Source organism: Magnolia sinica, chromosome 11 (assembly GCF_029962835.1).
Source record: "Magnolia sinica isolate HGM2019 chromosome 11, MsV1, whole genome shotgun sequence".
Lineage (NCBI taxonomy): Eukaryota > Viridiplantae > Streptophyta > Magnoliopsida > Magnoliales > Magnoliaceae > Magnolia > Magnolia sinica.
The window spans coordinates 70,760,575-70,781,267 of record NC_080583.1 but is presented as its reverse complement, the minus strand read 5'-3'; the positions used below and the strand labels follow the sequence as shown (position 1 = coordinate 70,781,267).

The 20,693-nt window shown below is 40.6% G+C and overlaps 1 protein-coding gene across 1 annotated transcript; it reads left to right on the top strand.

Annotated features, from left to right (window-relative positions):
* The first annotated feature begins 3,949 nt into the window (after positions 1 to 3,949).
* LOC131219316 (UDP-glycosyltransferase 83A1-like) lies at positions 3,950 to 19,823 on the top strand. Its single transcript, XM_058214379.1, has 2 exons — positions 3,950 to 4,550; positions 18,880 to 19,823. The coding sequence occupies exons 1-2, from the start codon at positions 3,965 to 3,967 to the stop codon at positions 19,782 to 19,784; spliced, it is 1,491 nt and encodes a 496-aa protein (XP_058070362.1). The 5' UTR covers positions 3,950 to 3,964; the 3' UTR covers positions 19,785 to 19,823.
* Positions 19,824 to 20,693: the final 870 nt, after the last annotated feature.

The following is a 20,693-nucleotide window of genomic DNA, read 5'->3' as shown; positions in this document are numbered from 1 at the left end:
GTAAGGATGTCTTTAGAACTGAATTTGTATTAACCTCTTAATTCTTGTTTATTGAGGTTGCTTTTATTTCAGCATTGTGAATTGATTTATTTTATTTGGCTATCATATTCTTTTATTCTGCTGTTAAAGTTTTATTTTAGCATCGTCCTATTCACCCCCCAGGACGTATAACTAGGTCATTTCACATATCAACTCATCTATTTTTCTCCCAACGATATTGATAGTGACATGCTTCATTCTCAATGGTTACGGTGCTTGGCATTGATCGCAGGTGGCTAACATGGAGTGTGTGTACTGACATGGGTGTGTACTAACAAGCTAACCGCCCACCCAAAAAAGAAAACGGTTTTCGTGCTTGGAAATGTCTTAAGAGATTTTTCAAAAATTGAGGATATTATTATAAGAATCTCTCTGAAAATAAAAATGCCTAAAAGTATTTATTTTGATTAATATACAAATATATTTCATGGAGAGGGACTCTAGTCCAACCAGTTGCAACACATGTTAACGTCCACCCTACAGACAACTTCTAACCTTCTATACGTGGGCAAAATCTAAGCCGTCCAAAAGGTTGGCTCCATCACGAGGATTAAACTGTGAAAAATCACATCCACTCATCAGGTATATAATGCTTGTGTTTTGTAATTTTTCAATGGAAAGCATTTGTTTTCTCTGATCAGCGACCTAATAAGCTACTGGCATGATTTTTGCACAAGTTGATCATCCTAGTAGGGCCAAGCTATTGGATGGCTTGAATTTAGTACTTACCATGGGGTTACCATGGGCTCACTTTGATGTACGTATTATGTATCCACACTGTTCATCCATTTTTCCAGATCATTCCAGGGCATTATTCCAAAAATGAAGTAGATCCAATTATCAGGTGGAACATACCATAATAAACAGTGGTGATTGACCGCCCTACCATTTAAAACTTCTTAGAGCTCATCTTAATATTTTTAGTGTTTATTTACCATCCAATCTGTTCATAAGGTCACATAATCCTAGATGCAGGGCTAAAAAAATATCAGCTTGATCCAAAACTTTTGTGGCCCATTAATGGTCAATCAACACTTTTTTTTATGATATGATCCACCTGCTAATTTTATCAGCTTTATTTTTGGGATAATGCCTAGAATGATATGGAAAATGGATGGACGGCGTGGATATATAATACCCACATCAAGGTAGGCCCCACGGTAAGGGCCCCACCGTTCAGGTTGAGGACGGGTTTCACCTAATCCCCTCTGGGTTGAAGTCAACAAGGACATGATTAGGGGTGTACATCCAGCCGAACTCGGCCGCTAGCTGACCTCAGCTTGGACTCAGCTCAGCTCGGTCCTTGAGCCTGACTAGCTAGCTCGGCTCGGTTCGGTCAACAGCTCGGGCCAGTTCGGGCCGACTTCGAGCCAAGATCGAGTCAAGTTTTTCTGTGCGGCATTTCCACAAACACTTGTACTGTACCTTCAAAATCCCATTGTCGGTAAAATAGCAGCAAATGTTGTTTAGGTAATTTATCAAAAACGTTCCAAGCAACATAAAAATCTTAAAAAAAAAGCTATTTGTTTCATATACATACCTTCCTTGCCACTGGCCACACTTGGTTGAGTCATTTAATCAAAGGCTTGGCGAGCAGCATCAATATCAAAGTAACAAAGTCACTGAACTGGTTCCATCCGTTTGCTTTGAGCTGGGTTCGATCCGAGTCGAGCTGGGCAGCTCGAACTCATTTTCAAGCTGAAAAAATCAACTCGACTCGGCTCAGACTCAGCTTTGAACCGAGCCGAATCGAGCTTTTTCAAATCGAGTCGAGCAAGCTAACCGAGCTAGCTTAGTTTGTGTACACCCTAGACATGATGACAAAGGCCATGGAACTGAGTGGGAAATTGCTTAAAAAACCTATTTAACACCCAAGCCATGTTGGATCCACCAGGTACAGGTTGTTGAGTGAAATCCACTCCGTTAATCGGGTTATGTTGGATCCACCCGGTACAGGTTGTATAAGTGAAATCCACTCCGTTAATCGGGTGAGAAACATTATTTGAACTGTTTTTATAAAAGATAAACTTGATTAGAAGCTATGATGGGCCACATTAATGGAAACAATGTAAAATTGCTCTTAAATTGCTAAATCCATGCATTGTGGACCGCCTAAGCTTTTTAATTATCAAGCTGAGTTTTGTGTATTTCTCTGTCTCGTTGAGTTACACCTGATTAACGTGTTTGATGAAATATACAGACCTTGGCACAAACCTACAGTCGGCATCCTGTCCTTCCATGTGGTCTGAACCGCCTCAAGTTGTGGATCTAGCTAATTTTTGGCAGGACAGCTTAACAAACAGTATAAAACCTGATGGATGGAGTGGATCTTACAGTTAAAACATGGTGGACCCCACAGACGTGTTTTACACACTGCTTAAAAAGGGTGTTGCAGAGCATTCCGGTCAGATGCCTACCCAAGGAAATCTACGTGAGTAATGAAATCGCCGATTGACCATGTCTCCTCATTTTGTAAGACGTTGGATTGCCTGGTTACACAACTCTGTGGGACCCACTTTGATATATGTGTTTTGTCCACACCGTTTATCCGTTTTGCCAGCTCTATCTAGGGCATGGCCCAAAAAGGAGTCAAATCCAAAGCTCCAAGGCACCGCACCACAGCAAGGACAATGACCACCACCGTTAAAACCTCCCTATGGTCCACCGTCACGTTTATTTGACAACCAACAGCTCATAAGGCCACACACACCTAAATGAAGAGAAACACAAATATCAGCTTGAACCGAATCTTCTAATGGGCCTACAAAGTTTTCAACGGTAGGCATTCAATCTCCCCTGCTTCCTGTGGTGTGATCTACTTCAACATGGGATCTGCCTCATTTTTGGGTTCATTCCCAACAATCACCTTGACCAAACGGATGGACAGAGTAGATAAAACACATACATCATGATAGACCCCACAGATGGAATCTTAAAGGAAATCCGAGTCCCATTTTATCAACGGGAGCCGATTAGGTGCACCCTGGCCTCACCCAAGATGGTGCGGCCCTTATCGTGTGCCCACCTTAATTTATGTATTCTATATCCATGCCATCCATCCGTTTTCCTGGATCATTTAAGCGGATGAGGTAAAAAACGAAGCATATCCTATTCTGAGGTGGACCGTACCATAGGAAAGAGTGGAAATTGATCACTAATGGGCCACAAAACTATTTTGATCATGTTGATATATATTTTTTCTCCCTTTATCAGTTTATGTGACCTTATCAACGGGTTGGATGGCAGGAAGTTTTAATGATAAGTCGTTCAATCACTGATGTTTCCTATAGTGTGGTCCACCTGAGATTTGGATGTTGTTTATTTTTTGTCATATACACTTAAAATGATCCAGAAAAACGGATGGACGGCGTGGATATTGAATAAATACATCAAGGCGTGCCCCGCAGTAAGGGCCGCACCTAATCCACTCCCTTTGGCCTCTATCCACCCCACAAACATGCAACGGTCTTATCCAAGCCACCGTAAAAGGCAGTGTTCTGTGGGATCCACTGTGATGAATGGTGTTTATCTACGCCGTTCATCCATTTTTTTCCAGATTCTTTTAGGGAATTAAGCCAAAAAAAAGGAATATGCAACGCTCAAGTGGACCACACAGTGGGGATTTAATTCCCACCATTAAAAACTTTTTGTGAGAGGCAGAAGTTTTGGATCAATCTGATATTTGTGATTTCCTGTCACCCATGTCTATATGACCTTATGAACAGTTTGGATAGAAAATAAACATCACGGTCGCCCCTAGGAAGGTTTCAACGCTGATTTTCATTATCGCCACTGCTTCCTGTGGTGCGGTCCACTTCAGTATTTGGCCTGCCTAATTTTTATACTCATAGCGTAAAATCATCTGAAAAAATGGATGGACGGCGTGGATAAAACCCATACATAACGGTGGACCGCACAGAGCCGCATGCGCACAGGCGGTTGCAAGACGCAGTTTGCTTCCTCCCGTAAACTACTACAAATAGCTTGGATTGTGCAGAGCACTCCATTCACACGTTTGGAAAGGGGTGCAATGGGCAAGCCACACGCCGTAGTGATCCCATACCCGGCACAAGGCCATGTCATACCCCTCATGGAGCTCTCCTATTGCTTGGTGGGCCACGGTTTCAAGATCACGTTCGTGAACACAGACTTCAATCATCTCCGAATCATGGCTGCATCGCCGAAGATTGTCGATGGGACTGATCATATCCGTCTGATTTCGATCCCGGACGGTATGGAGACCGGTGAAGATCGCACTGACCTTGGGAAGCTATGTGACAGTATCTTAAGTGTGATGCCTGGCTGTTTAGAGGAGCTGATTAGAAAGATCAACGGATCTGATATCGACACTGTCACATGCATCATCGCAGACGGTAGCATGGGGTGGGCCATAGATGTTGCTAAGAAGATGGGAATACGAGGAGTCGCCTTCTGGCCAGCATCTGTGGGCCTCTTGGCTGCAATACTTCATATTCCGAAGCTGATGGAGGCTGGAATCATCGATGACAACGGTGAGATGTACATCAATGGTTTCATGCTTTTTTTTCTTTCTTTCTTTTTTTTTTTTAAAAAAAATAAAATAAATTAAATTCACAGTTTGCTGGTGTTGGATTCACTGGCCAAACCGTATCACACATGGATTGCCAGCACATAGAACCCATGTCGTAGGCAGTAGAAATGGGAAACGGATTGGATACTCCCCCTGACACCAGCCAATGGCTGATGGTCGGCCATAATTTATGTGTTTCATCCATGCCGTCCATCTATTTTTATAGATAATTTTAAGTCATGAAACCAAAAATGAGATATATCCAACTCTCAATTGGACCACATTACAGGAAACCGTGTTTAATGAGCGTCGACCATTAAAAACATTTTGGGGGCCATAAAAGTTTTGGATCAAGTTGATTTTTGTTTTTTTCCTTCATCTGGCCTGCATGACCTAATCAACAGATTGGTTGTCAAATAAACAGTACAGTGGGCCATAGGAGGATATTAATGGTGGATATCCAATCACTATTGTTTTCATGTGGTGTGGTCCACCTGAGGTTTATATATGTCTCATTTTTGGGATCAAGCCTAAAATGATCTTTAAAAATGGATGAACAGAATGGATGAAACACATACATCTTGGTGGGGCCCGCAGAGCACCGACCATCAGCCCCTGGGCTGATGTAAGGGGGAGTAGCCAAACCGTTTCCGTAGAAATGGGTCGGGTGTCGGGTTAGGTCACGCTATTGAACGGCAAATAAACATCACGGTAGCTCTAAGAAGGTTTTAACGGTGGGAATCAGTGTCCCCACTGCTTTATATGGTGTGGTCTACTTGAGCTCTGGATCTAACTCATTTTCAGGCTCATGTTCTAAAATGGTATCGCGATATGAATGAATGGTGTGGATATAACACATACATTGTGGTGGGGCCACAGAACTTGGTAACGTCAACACCCCACCAAGGTCCGGGGCATGCCATGCAATCGGCTTGCCGTGATGATTCAACCCATGACCATTTAAGTATCGAATATTCGACAGATGGCATGATGCAATGGCAACTCATTTGCCCTTTTATTCTTTATTTTACGTTGGGTCTTGGGTTATGCTAACTGGTGCATTGACGTGAGTAAGTCTTGTGGGTCCCATCATTAGGTATGTGTTATATCCAAACCGTCCATCAATTTGGAGAGTTCGTCCTAAGGCTGAGGCCAAAAATAAGATAGATCTAACTATTAAGGGACATATTACAAAAAGCAGTGGGAGAGTGAACGTCTACCATTGAAATCCTTTTGGGGGTCATTGAAGTTTTGGATCATTATGAAATTTGTTTTTTCATCTTCATCCAGATCTTTATGACCTTATGAACAGGTTGGATGGAAAATAAACGTTATGGATGGCCTTAGGAATTTTTTGACGGTGAAAATCATTATCCCCGCTATTATTCGTGGTGTGGTCCAGTTGATCGTTGGATATGATTCATTTTTTGTATAATGCTTTAAAAGGATCTCGAAAAATGGATGAACGGTGTGGATATAATAAATACATCACTGTGGGGCTATGTAACTTTGATCTCCTTTTTGAACTGTTCGCACAACTATGAGGTCGAGGAGCGTCAGCGCACGTCTTCGCACGACACGTACCTACATCAGCTATATAGCTGGTGTGTGGTACACGTGCCAATCCGCTTCCGTTAGGTTGAGGCGGATGACGTAGGGTTCAACGTGGCACAGACCCATTTACTTAAATAAGTTACTTTTAAAATAAAATAAAATCCAAGAGGTTGGCCAGCAGCATGAAAATGGTAATAAAAGAGAAAAGCAAGGACATCCGAATTGGTGATTGAAGAAAAAAAGTAAGGACATTTGGGATGGTGTATAGAAGTGGTAAAATTCACGCTTTTTGAAATTCCTAAGTTGATGCATGATTTCAAGGCGCATAACGCATTACTACCTATTACCTCCCATGACATTAGCATGAACATTAGGTATTTTATCACGAAATGCATCACCTCAAAAATCAACCCAGTCTATGATTCAATGGGCCATACCAAGGGAAAACTATCAACAGAGGGAAGTCTACCCTTGTTTATTATTATTATTATTATTATTATTATTATTTATTTATTTATTATGGTCCACTGGGATAATTATATTAAATCCACTCTAACCATTAAAGGCAAAGCTTAAATTTAGGCCCCCATCAAAAAATCAAGCTCAACGATTTGAAGGGTGGGCATTACTATTTCCCTTTGTACAACTTTCTCCAGTCGAGTTGATTTTTAATTTTATGGCTAAAATGGGGTGAAACACTTAGTGATTGGATCATGATAGGTCCCATGTGAGAAACTTTTAAGCTTACATGTTTTCAAGTGTCTTGTTGATGCAGGAAGAGCATGATGAGGAAGATAAGAAAGCACCATCTTTTTCAATTGATTAAAACCTTGAATCCATAAGAAAAAAAGAGAGAAATTTCTAATAAATTTTTTTGAATAGTTTTTTTTTTTTTTTAAAATAATGCTTAATGTGTATCTTTATCAATTACACCATTAATAAAAAATTTAAAATTCGTAGTTACCAAAAATAACAAAATTCTAACCTTAATAAAAGTCATAATTCTAGCAAAACACTTCTAAAGCATAATTTCTAAAACTAAAAATTCTAGATAAACTTCTACTTAGAAATCTTAACATGATTATAAGTAATTTCTAAAAATAATAAAAATCTAAAACTCTTAAAATAAAGAAATACTACAAAAATTGAAATTATCAAAAATGGCAAAATTTTCTTAAAATTCCATTTTGAGCTAGAAGCATACGTTTTTTCACGAAACAAACAAACGCAACCCACAACTTGGATCGGTTGACCCTAGATGGCTTGCCCTAGTCAAAAGTCATAAGTCATACATCCCTTTGGACATTGGGATCCCTAACCATAATCGACTTGAGGGCCGTTTTGTTCTATAGGTTGCCTCTTTCGAGGGCTTTTGCATATGTGACTAATCGATTATGTTTGATCATAGTTACTACTAGACAATTTCTTCGTCTTTATAATTGGCTATACCTTATAGAAATGTTAGGGCAGATATCTGAAGATTTCCTTCATTAAGATGACTCATCGGTTTTGTGATCAAAGATTCTAAGGGACCGCTATTATAGATAGGGAAGGTATTAGGTACCTGCTTTGGTCATACAGATGTATGGTCTCTACTTCACAAGATTTGATTGTTTTCGAGGGTTAGGATTCAGTTGTTGTATGCGAATGTATTCAATACTTTATGACAAAACATGAAGTAATTAACAAGTTTTTTATTGGTCATGGTCTAATTAAATCGGTACTACTTAGAGCATACTTCTAAGCCAAATTGGTGCAAAGTGTGTTGAATGATAAGGTGAATGTCGTGTTATGTAAATGCTATGGTTAGATGAAGCTTAATTGAAGATCGAACGGATGGATAGACGGTAGTATCATAGAGGTTGGGATAAGAGGGGTTAGATCAAGACCTGGAGGGCTCGTGCATTTTTGGATTTGGTTGGACTTAGCTGTACCTATGTCACATCCCAAACTCGAAATTAAAACGGACTCAGAGAATTCCTGACCACCGAATCCGGTGCCGACAGCCTCCGTAGTACCCCATTCTTGGCTCCCAGCGCCCATATGCCAGGTTCCAATCCTCGAATCCTACAAGGATGATTTTTAGTGTAAATTTTTTCTGTAAATAAAGGAGCATAACCATAAGTGTACCCAAATCACAAAGGCAACATCATCATCACATATCCACTAATATAAAAAACTTGAGTACAATACATGAAGGAGAAATATAAGATAAATACCAAAAGCTCCAGAAGCTCTGCCGCATGCTCCTGCCTCAACTCGACTACGTCCTATCGTCACCTGCACGCATCTATCGTGCATAAGCTTATAGAAAACTTAAAGGGTGGTGTACGTGTTTACGCAAGATAAGGGCCAAGCACACAAATATCAGTATAAGCGGAATATTGGCAAGACTATAAGTCATTCAATATCAGAGTATGCAATGCAGATCGGCTATGCAATGCGGAGTCATAATGAGCCAAATATCAGATATCGAGGGTGCAATACAATATGCAATTCTGAAAAGACACGAATACCATCAGCCTCATCTAGTCCATATAAATGCAGAAACATAGCAACCCAAATACCAAATGTCGTGGATGTAATGCAATATGCAGATCCTGGCGAGTCCATAATACCATCAACCTCATTCAGGCTATACAATACAAAAGCATAGTAAATCAAATGTTATGTTCTGAGGATGCAATGCAATATGCGATGCGAAAGAAATGACCAACTGGAGTGTGAAGTCGGGATAATAATACGTAGTAATACAAGCTGTGGGGTCCATCACAAAGGACTTCTATCTAAACCAGTCTCATAATTAAATTTGGATAGCTAGATTCAATGTGGTAAACTCCTGATCTCAGGTTGGTCATGCGTCCAATTGAAATCCTGACCATTGCGAAGGTACACATAATGATTTAGTTACGCACCACCAGATCGAGTGGACAATGTATGAATGAATGAATGAGTCAAATGATAAATATGCAACTCCACATCTCAGTACAGTACGTCTCTGGGATCATCACCGGGGTCTAGTACATTCTATGTCAGCTTGCCGCCCCATCAAACGCACAACTGGGTAATTGGAAGAGACCTCGCTATCCGTCTGCCAATATCGGCCTGGCTCGTCGATAGCAGACCCATTCCTCAAGCTGGTCAGACTTAGTCTAACATTGCCTACTCCCTTAGGCGAGTAAGGCCACAACCCCTCCCAACCGACCACGACATAATAAGAGACGCGACCTAACTAGTATACAGCCCTCATGCACTCATGTATATTCACTCGATCCAGATGTTAGAGCATCCCTTAGCCTCGAGGGTTTAGGAATTTCACCCAGGGACATCTATCGCGCCAGTATGTTAGAACCAAACATTTTTGGTGTCCCATCTGGATATCCATGATATGCCTGTGGAGGCCACGACCCTTATGTCGATAGGGCGTACGGTAGTTATATCACACAATGTGAGATATATGAGTCATACTATCTAGTCATGCATCAAACTTGCACGTATCGCGCGCTCATGTGGGGAAACTCCGTCTCTCAAGGAGTCCTATAAACAATCAGCCTAATGGTGCATGCTATGCTCAACCACTCCTCATAACAAGCATGCAGATGATGTGTATGAGCATGTATTATGAAGTATACCAAGCATGATTATAATCACATACATCATAGTGGGCTGGTATAAGACGGCCCATAGCCCGTATAGGTGAATGGGTGGTGTGCAATAATCACTTATATATGGTGGGCCTCACATATACAATGAGCCTCATGCATATGATGGGCCTCTTACATCACAATTAGGTCTCATACAATCGTAATGAGCCTTATACAATCACAACAGGCCTCATACAATCGCAACGGGCTTCGTACCATCACAATGGATCTCATACAATCATGAGTCTCATAAAATCACAATGGGCCTCATACCAACACAATGGATCTCATACAATCACGATGAGCCTCATACAATCACAATGGGCCTCATATGATCACAATGGGCCTTATACAATCACAACGAGCCTCGTACCATTACAATAGATCTCATACAATCATAATGAGTCTCATATAATCACAATGGACCTCATACAATCACATAATGGGCCTTGTGCAACGACACAATGGGCCTCATATAATCACAATGGGCCTCATACAATCATAATGTTTTACTAACACATACTTAATCTGTATACTAACATAGTCGTAATCAATAATTAACTTATATATAGCCGGGTCCATAGAAGGACAGTAGATCTAATCCATAACATAAGGATCAGTCCTGAACAGCGGATACACCAAATCTAATACCACAAAATTTTCTACCTATGGCCAGAGGTGATGATCATCCTCCTCATAACAAGGATGGGTCTAGGTGGCCTACTCATGGTTTAGGTACTTCTACTAGCATTAATGAGGACCTAAAGAATTGGGATAGCCTAATAAAGCGAGATGGATTATACTAATAATAATAGGGGCCCATCAATCTGGGTTAGCCCACTAAGGGAAAATGAGAATGAGCCTAATATAATCACAATGGGCCTCACCATCTCAATAGCTTGTATCATGATGTTATACTAGTACATACTTATAGTCAGCATTGATAATCAGCCTATACACAAGGCAGGGTCTATAGATGGATAACAGATCCATAACATGAGGGTCAATCCTCAACTGTAGATATACCAATCTGATAGCACGGATCCTTTCATCTATGGTGATGATGAACTCTCTTCATATTAAGGTTCAGCCTAGGTTACCTACCTATAATCTTAAGGATCCGGAACGGGCTTCCTTCACCATACTATCATATGGCCCGCTTGATGCCCTAGGGGGCCCAAATAAGTCGTAGATGGACTCAAAGATTAAAAACAACCATACTAGCAACCGATGGGAGCCCAACAATTTGGGTCAACCCAATAAGAATAGATGGATCATGCAATTATTAATGGGGCCCAATGATTAAGGTCAACTCACTTAGAAAAGGATGAGAATGGGCCTAACAAAGGCCTAAGGGAAGGTCACAATGTGGACATTTAACCATCATTGTCCATCAAACATTTAACTAACATTGCTCCTAAGGAGTGGCCTGCATAGAGCTAAACACATAGTGGGCCCATGACCTCACACAAGGGCCTCATATACATCATAATGGGCCTCAAATACATCAAATGGGCCTCATCATATGGGCCTCTCATACATTACATCGGGCCTCATCATACATTACAATGGGCTGCACATATAGGCCACACAAATATCATATCGGGCCGCACCTATGGGCCTCATGTACATCAAGTGAGACCCACCGTCCTAGCTGGACGGTGTGGATAAAACGTTATCATTATATCTACACCATTCATCTATTTTTAGAGATCATTTTAGAACATTACCCAAAAAGAACCATGACAAAATATCATCTGGACCGCACAACAAGTAGTAGTGGAGATAATGATTTCATCATTGAACAATTCACAAGGCCCACCATAACGTTTATTTTTCCATCCAATCTGCTCATAAGGTCACAAAGACCTAAATTAAGAGGAAAACAAATTTCATATTGATCCAGAACTTTTAAGACCCTAAACGGGTTTCCATGGTAGACGTTCAATCCTTCGCTGGTTTTTGCAGTGTGGTCCACTTGATAGACAGATCTGTTTTATTTTCCATCTCAAGCCTTAAGACGAGCTCACAAGGTGGAAGGATGGTTTGGATATAACACACATATCACGGTGGGTCCCACTATCCCAGCTGGATGGTGTGGACACCACACGTATGGCATGGGACCCGCAAGATGAATGGTTTGGCTATAACACATACCCATGATCAGGCCCACAGATCTTGCTGACGTCATTATAGCAAGTGGTCACCCACCGTCCAGATGGACGATGAGATAAAATACATAAATCACTGTGGTCCTAATAGATGGACGACGTGGATAACAAATACATCACGGTGCACCCCCACATATTACTATCCAACTATGGATGGTGTGATGTACAATACATTATGAAGTTAGGGGCCCACCCCACACGTGCAACATATGTGGGAGGTTCCCACGTTCGAAAAAGGGCGGACGACATAGATATACCACATGCCTCATGGTGGAACCCACCGTCCAGTAGACTGGACGATGTGGATACACATATCATCAAGGTGGGTCTACGTGGTGGCCCACCATAGCTTTGAATATAACACACATATCACGATGGGTCCCACCGTCCTACGGATGGTGTGGACACCACACGTGTGGCATGGGACCCACATGGATGAACAATTTAGATATAACACATACCCATGATCGTGCCCATAGATCTTACGATGTCATTATAGAGTGGTCCCCTACCGGCCCGGATGGACAGTGGGATAAAGTACATAAATCACGGTAGGCTTGACAGATGGACGGCGTGGATAACAAATACATCATGGTGCGCCCCACATAGCACCATCCGGTAGCCACGGCGTTGATGTACAACACATCATCAAGGTAGGGCCCATCCCACACGTGCAACATGTGTGGGTGGGTTCCACGTCGAGCAAAGAATGGATGGCATAGATATACTACATACCTCATGGGAACCACACCAGTCCAACAGATGGATGGTGTGAATACACATATCATCAAGGTGGGTCCACGTGGTGGCCTACCATCTGGACTGGGTATCGGATTGGTGTGCAAGTCGTGGCGTTGGAACCGTGACAACGGCGTCACTAGTACAAGTCTCGGTTCAAGTCGACTCAGATTTAAAGGATGCGACTTAGGGTCGCGTGCAAATGCTAACTACGGTCGCGGGTCAAGAATTCGATGGGAGAATTCCGAAAGTCTAAGGAACAGTGCGGACTAGGTTACGGGCCTTACAACCTTGATAGACTCTTTCCTATAGCTCTTTTCTCTCCTTAGTGGATGGATGGAATGGCTAGACTAAGGCCTTAGATAATTCTTGAAATTAGAGTGGATGATGTGAAATGTGAAAGGAATTGGGGTATTTATAGCCATCCAGCTCAGTTTTCTGGTGATTTCTGAAAAGCTTGGGGTTAAAAAAGGTTTGGATAACTAAGATTTAAGATTGCCATGTGGCAATATCTCATGTGTTGGTTTGGATGGCATAATGTATAATTTTAGCTCAAGGGAGGAGCATTGGAGTAATTTCTGAATTTTGCACATGCATGAAATAGGTAGCTTTGGGGGAGCCTCCCCCTATATATGTGGACAAGTTTAGTCCTCCGAAGCTACCTTGTTGTCTCCCATTTTCTCCAAATTGGGCTTTGGAATGGGCTTGGGCCAAAATGGGTTTATGGGCTTGGTTTGATAATGTGAGTTGACTGGGTAGGGTTGGGTTGACTAGGTGATTTGACTAGGTGGGTTGATTTAAGGGTTGACTTTATGGGTTAGGTTTTCCCTAAAGTTTAGGTTCGGGACCGGTTTTAAGACATTATAGGGTTATAGGGTTTGGCTTCTGCAACCATCATTATGGGGTTTTGATTAGGGTTTGGGGTTTGGCTTAGGGTTAATGGTATGGATTAGGGTTTGACTTAGGGTTAAGGGTATGGATTAGGGTTTGGCTTAGGGTTAAGGGTATGGATCGAGTTTCCTTTCAATTAAGCTTATCACTTCACCTGTGTATGAAAAGTATCATGTGCTATTGTAGATCAAAAGTTATCGATGATTATGCTTCATACTTCAAATGGCAATTTCTCCCTATCCGGATTGAATTTCTTAGATCCGAATGTACATGGGGCCAATTACGTCATGCCCTATGTAGCATTGGGCCTAAATCTAACAGATTATTTTCGCTTCCATTTGGCCTTCTTTTGGTCCAAACCATGCTAGGAATGTATTTGTACCATGTTCTATATCAGACCCCTCCACTTGAAAAAAATTCATCATCGAGTTACTTCAACAGACTCGGTTCATGATATTCATACATATCTGCCATTTTGAACGTACGTGAGATCTCCATGTCTTTAGGAAAATCAACAACATAAGCGTTATCATTGATTTTCCTAGAGTCTATCTTCTTATTTCTCAACTTGTTATATGTCTTAGTCGGAAACCTCTTCTTGCGTAGGTGAACTAGCACGTTATCACCTACTTCAAACACCTTCTGACACCGATGTTTATTAGCCTCTTCCTTATATTTAACGTTAGATCCTCAGTAACTTTTTCTCGGACATTGGCATGCACCGTCACGATTCGATTTGTCTTATTTTTGAGCTCATACTCATACTCAGTAATTTAGGCAATGGGACTAAGTTGAGTATATACTTTGAAACAAAGCCATACAAAACCTTAAATGGTGACTTTTTGGTGGATCAATTTTGCATATTATTGAAGGTGAACTTAGCTCGAGCAAGAGTAATATCTCGCATGGGGGGTAAATCATCAGGCATAATCCCCTTGACCTTTTACAACATTGGTTTAAATTCTTTTTAATGTTCATGAGTTCTACTTCTTTTTCATTTTTAATTAATGCACGTATATATCCTGGTCCTCTCGATTGTTTTTTTTTTTTTAAATAAAAATTACGGCTAAATGTTATGAGAGATTGTCTCTTCACTTTATAAGTCTTGAGTTGGTTCTCCATTCTTATAGAGACAATGATAATATTTCTACCATCTTTAATAAAAATAAAAATATTATCTCCACCTCTATGCGTGGCATCAACATCGTATTGTCATGGTTGACCAAATGACATATGACAAGCCTCCATATCAACCATGTCACACATTACTTTGTCCTTATAATATTTATTAACAGAGAAGGGAATTTGACATTTTTCACTACATTTGTTTCATCGACCTCCTTAATCCTTCCAATCATATAAGATGAGTGGTGTTTTTATATCATTAGTTGAAACTTTTCTACTATAGTCTTGATACAAGATTCTCATTGCTTCGCCATCTATTATCACATCGCACCCTTTGATTCATAGAGCACTTCATCTAAAGATGTTTTGTCATGTAGATCTATCTCATTCTTTGGGGTGTACAATAACTTTCTTATGATTAGAGTAGTGTCCGCCATTCATTATCGTGTCACATCACGAACATGATGACCGCGAGCTCCATCACAGATCTCATGTTGCTCATTATTAAGAACATAGATCTATCCTATTGCTTTCGTAAAGCGATCGATTGCGGCTACAATCTTTGCATGACTTGCGGATTTTCCCACTATGCCGCCTCAAGTGCTTTTCTTTGTTAAATGACGATTCCTGAGCACCTTCCATGGGATTATTACTTGAACGATTATTGGAAGCCATCAAACTAAGAAAAGCTTTACTCGATACCAACTAACATAGGAAAGAGCATGATGAGGAAGAAGAGAAAGATCACTGTCTTCCTTAATTGATTAAAGAAGAGAGAAAACTCTAATAGTTTTATTAAATAATTCTAATAGTTTTATTAAATAATTCTCTAATAACGTCTAATATGTATTTTTCTTAATTACATCATTAGTAAAGGAAAAAAACAAAAATTGCAATTACAAAAATAACAAAATTCTAATCTTAATAAAAGTTCTAATTCTAGCAAAACACTTCTAAAGCATAATTTATAAAAATAAAAATTGTAGATAAACTTTTGCTCGAGGAATCTTAGCATGATTACAAGTAATTTTTAAAAACAAAGAAAATCTAAAACTCTAAAAATAAGAAAATACTATAAAAGTTGGAATTACTAAAAATAGTAAAAATTTCCTAAAATCCCAAATTTAAGTTGGAAGCATGCATTTTCTTATAAAATGGAGGATGCAACCCACTATGTGGATCGGTTGACCTTAGATGGCTTGTTACAGTTAAGTTTGATAGGTCATGCGCCCCATAACGATACTCGAATCAAAAGTTATAATCGATTTATGCTTCACACTTCAAATGATCAATTCTCCCTATCCAATTGAATATCTTTGATGTAGACGCGCTTGGGGCCCAATTTCGTCATGCCCTACGTAGGGTGGGCCCGACTTGAAGGATTACTTTTGCTTCCGTTTGGCCTTCTTTTGGTCCGGCCATGCTAGGAATGTATCTGTGTCATAGTAGAAGAAAATGAAAATTGTCTAAATTTGACTTCAAGAATTGTGGGCTTTACCATGATGTTTAAGTGAAATATAACTAGATCACTGTTTGTGTCTCTCCATTTTAATAGTGAGGCTAAAAAATCAACTTAATCTATGATTTAGTTGGGCCATACAAAAAGAAGTATTTGGGAGCAGGACACCCAATGCACTATTTCTAATCATATGGTCCACCTGAATTATCTACCTGGTTTTTGAGCCCTACAACTAAAATGGAATGAAGCACCTAATGATTAGGGTGGATTTTACATTAAGATCATGGTGGGAATTTTTAATGAGTACATATGTTGACTACCTTTTGCATGAAATGATCTAAATTTTACAACAAGGGGCTCCTTCATGATGTTTAAGTGAAATCTATCTCAATCACTAGGTGCATCACCCCATTTTAGTAATCAGCCTAATCAGCCCAGTCCATGATTTAGGTAGCCATACAAAGGAAAACAATTGGAAGAGAGATGCCCGGTACCCCATTTCCAATCATATGATTCACCTAAATCATTGATCGTGCTGATTTTTGGGCCCTATGGCTAAAATGGAGTGACGCACCTCATGATTTAGATTCATTATTTATTCTGGATACGCGACGCCAAGGCCAAACCCACTGGTCATTTAGCTTTACCTAAAACCTTCTTTAAAAGCAAGTGGGCAACTGGTCAGGTAGTTTTACCGAAAACTTGCTTTAAAAGCAAGTGGGCCGAGTCGACCAGATGGCCATGTGGGTCATGTAAGGGATTCCAATAATTTTGATGGACGGTCCAGTTCGTGCAGATCGGCCAAATCTCTTGGTTTTCAACAAAATCTGGGCTGCACACTGATCTGGATAGTTAGATCTTTTGCTCATTCGGTATGTTGATTGGCCTTCATTTGATCTGACTAGTTCAGATGTCCATACGTTGGAGAACGGCCCAGATGTCAGCTCAAATGGTAGATAATTACATGAACAAGCAATTCATCATTTCTTTATTTTATTTCGTGTAATGGATTAGGTCCATTTGACGGACTCATTGATAATCTTTATGGTGGGTTAGGTCAGGTCAGACAAGGTTCATTCCGAGACTGAACCATTCCCTAAAAATGGTCACATTTGTAGCTTGAGTGCTACCCACTACCCATTTAGCTTGTACCAAACGGACGCGATTTTCCTGCAAAAGCTTTTTGTAGCAAGTTTATGCGCAAGGATGTTGGGTGGGGCCCACCGATATGTTTGTGAGCCCCATTCATTTGTTTTGTGAAATCATTTTAGGACGTGAGACCAAAAAAATAGTTGTATATCCAACACTCAAGTAGGCCACACGAGAGGAAACCGTGGGCATCCAGTGAGCACCGTTGAAGCATTCTTATGACCATAAAATTTTGGTATCAGGCAATATTTTGGTATTTTTACTTTATCCCATTGATAATGACCTTATAAACGGTTTGCATAACATGTAAACAGCAGGAAATTTTTTTCCTCTAATTTACCCTCTCTGTGTCCCACTTGAGTTTTTTATCCACCTCATTTTTGGTCTCACTTCCTAAAATTATCTAACAAAATGGATGGACGGAATGTATTTCTCACATATGTTATAGTGGGCCCCACTCAGCATCCTTGCGCAGGATCTTCACGCGAAAGACTTTAGCAGGAAATCTGTGTCTGTACCAAACCCACCAAAGGGAGAAATTTACGACTTTACAACACTTTCTTTTCGAACGCTCCTAAGCTTCACTTTCCCAAACTAAACCATACAGATATACTATCTGCATATGAAAATAAAGCCATTGCTTCCAGGGTCCTGGTCTTTATCTATATATAGTAGGGATGGATCTTGCGCCACGAAATATATCGCTACGGATTATAACCGTAACCATAGGAAAACATGAAATTCATCAAATAGCTACAGGTATAATCCGTAGCTATATGTCAAGGGTATTTTCATCTGGAAATAGTATGCCTGTATAGAATGGTTTAGTTTGGGAAAGAAAAGTTTGGGAGCGTTCAGAAAAGACGGTGAGTAAAATGTGGGGTTGACGGTCATAAATTTCTCCGCCGACCCACTGACTTGATCCAATGCCAGTTGTACACGAACTAAGTTAGCTAAAAAAGCTTGATTCGACTTGGTTAGAAACTGAGTTCAAGCTGAGTCGAGCTGATTTTTTAAGTTTGAAAAAAATTTCAAGCCGAGTTCATGCTTGCCTGAGCTTGATTCGAGTTGGATCGATCCCCAACTTGAATCGAACTTGGATTGAACCAGTTCGGTTACTCGGTTATTTTGATGTTGATGTTGCTCAACAAATGTTTGATGAAATGACTCAACGAAGTGCCGGCTGGTGGCGAGGAAGGTATGGATATGAAACAAATATTCTTGTATCTTGATTTTTATGTTGCCCACTAGTGTTTGATGAAATACCTATAAACCGGTGCTGCTGCTTTACATTATGTAAGAAATTGAAGGTGCACTCCATGTGTTTGAGAAAATGTCGCAGAGGTTGGATCTTGGCTTGAACTTGGCTCGAACTGACCCGAGCTGCTGACCGAACCGAGCCGGCCAATCTGGTTCGAGGACAGAGCCAAGCCTAGTACGAGCTAGGGTCAGCTAATGGCCGAGCTGAGCCGAGCTGTGCCAATCTCGACTCGGTTCAACTCGTGTACACCTTGCCTGGAGCCAGAAAATCTTTAATTTACTGATTATTTCATTGAGCAGGATTTCCAACCAAACAACAACAGATGATCAAGCTCTCCCCCACCATGCCCGAGATGAACATTGCCCACTTCTCATGGCTATGCATTGGTGACCATACAACGCAGCGTACCATTTTCCTGTACTTGCTTAACAACGATCGTGCAATCAAAGCATCTGATTGGATCCTCTGCAACTCCTTCAACGTCATCGAATCATCGGCCTTTGATCTGGCGCCACACATCCTCCCCATCGGCCCTCTCCATGTGCACACTCAGCTCGGGCAGCTCGATGGGAACTTCTGGCAAGAGGACTCAACTTGCTTGAACTGGCTCGACCAACAGCCAGCCCGCTCAGTTATCTACGTTGCTTTCGGCAGCTTCACGGTATTGAACCGACATCAGTTCCATGAACTCGCACTTGGGCTCGAACTATCCAACCGTCCATTTCTATGGGTTGTACGGCCTGATCTTATCAACGGGTCATCAGAAGCCTACCCAGATGGCTTCGAAGCTAGAGTAGCTGACCGAGGGCGGATGGTCGGATGGTCACCTCAACGGAAGGTGTTGGCTCACCCTTCGATCGCCTGCTTCGTAACTCATTGTGGTTGGAACTCAACCCTTGAAGGGTTGAGCAACGGAGTTCCATTCCTGTGCTGGCCTTACTTTTGTGACCAGTTCCTCAACAAAAGTTACATTTCTGATGTTTGGAAGGTGGGCCTGGGTTTGAGCTCAGATATCAAAGGGATCATTTCAAGGGTTGAGATTAAAGGAAAGGTGGACCAATTGGTTTCTGATGAGGGGATAAGATCAAGGGCCTTAGAGCTCAAGGACATGGCTAGAAAAAGCGTTGGGGTAGGAGGATCTTCTTCCAAGAACTTCAATGATTTCGTTGAAGCAATGAAGTTAGAAATCCAGGGTATCCATTAGGTTGAATGTACCCTGGCCTGAAAGTACGTCCGCGGTACACTCGTCAAGTGGACCACATTGTAGAAAAGATGACCAACGGTCTCTATTCAATATAGGTGACCCACCATGTAGATTAAGAAAAATGGACGGTTGTAGAGAAGGTGACCAATGGTCTCTATTCAACATAGGTGGCCCACCATGCAGATCACCTGCCCAATTGGCTCAGGTTAACCCTAATAAAGGATGGTCTGTAGAAAATCCTAGAATTGAAATAATGCATAGCCACTATGAGAGTGCACACTTGTATTTTCTATTTTAATTTTTTGATAAAAACTTTGATACTTTGGAAAAGGGTGATGAATGCTATACAGGTTCTAAAAATTGGATACATGGCATAAAATTAATTAAAACTAAGGGTTTGTTCGTTTTCTACTCTTAAAAAAATTGTTTGAGGCAGAGTTTTATAGAAAGCAAAATTTAAAACCTTATTTCTGAAAGTGTAATTTTACATGTATTGCTGTTTGCATGATGCTGTCTATTTTATCTATTTTTCTGATTTTGTTGTTTTAATGTCACAGTTAAGAAAAATAAATTTATGAAAAAAAATAATATAATGCATCATTAATATAAATTATTCTTGTAACATTAATTCCCTCTTTTCAGTTTTTTTTTTTCATGAGAATTTTCATTTATAATCTTGAAATTTTTATAGCAAATCCACTTCAATGCATGATTCATAAGAAAAGTAAGCTTTTAGTGTAAAAAGAAAAATGCACCTTTGAAGATCCAAATTTCCCCAAATTGAACCTTTTGCCCCCAAAACTCAGATCGGTATGGTAAAAATCCACCTCCTTGGGTCTATAAAGGGGTGCTTCTTTTTTCAATTACATATGCAAATAATGGTAAATAGCTATTAATGACTTAAGAGTG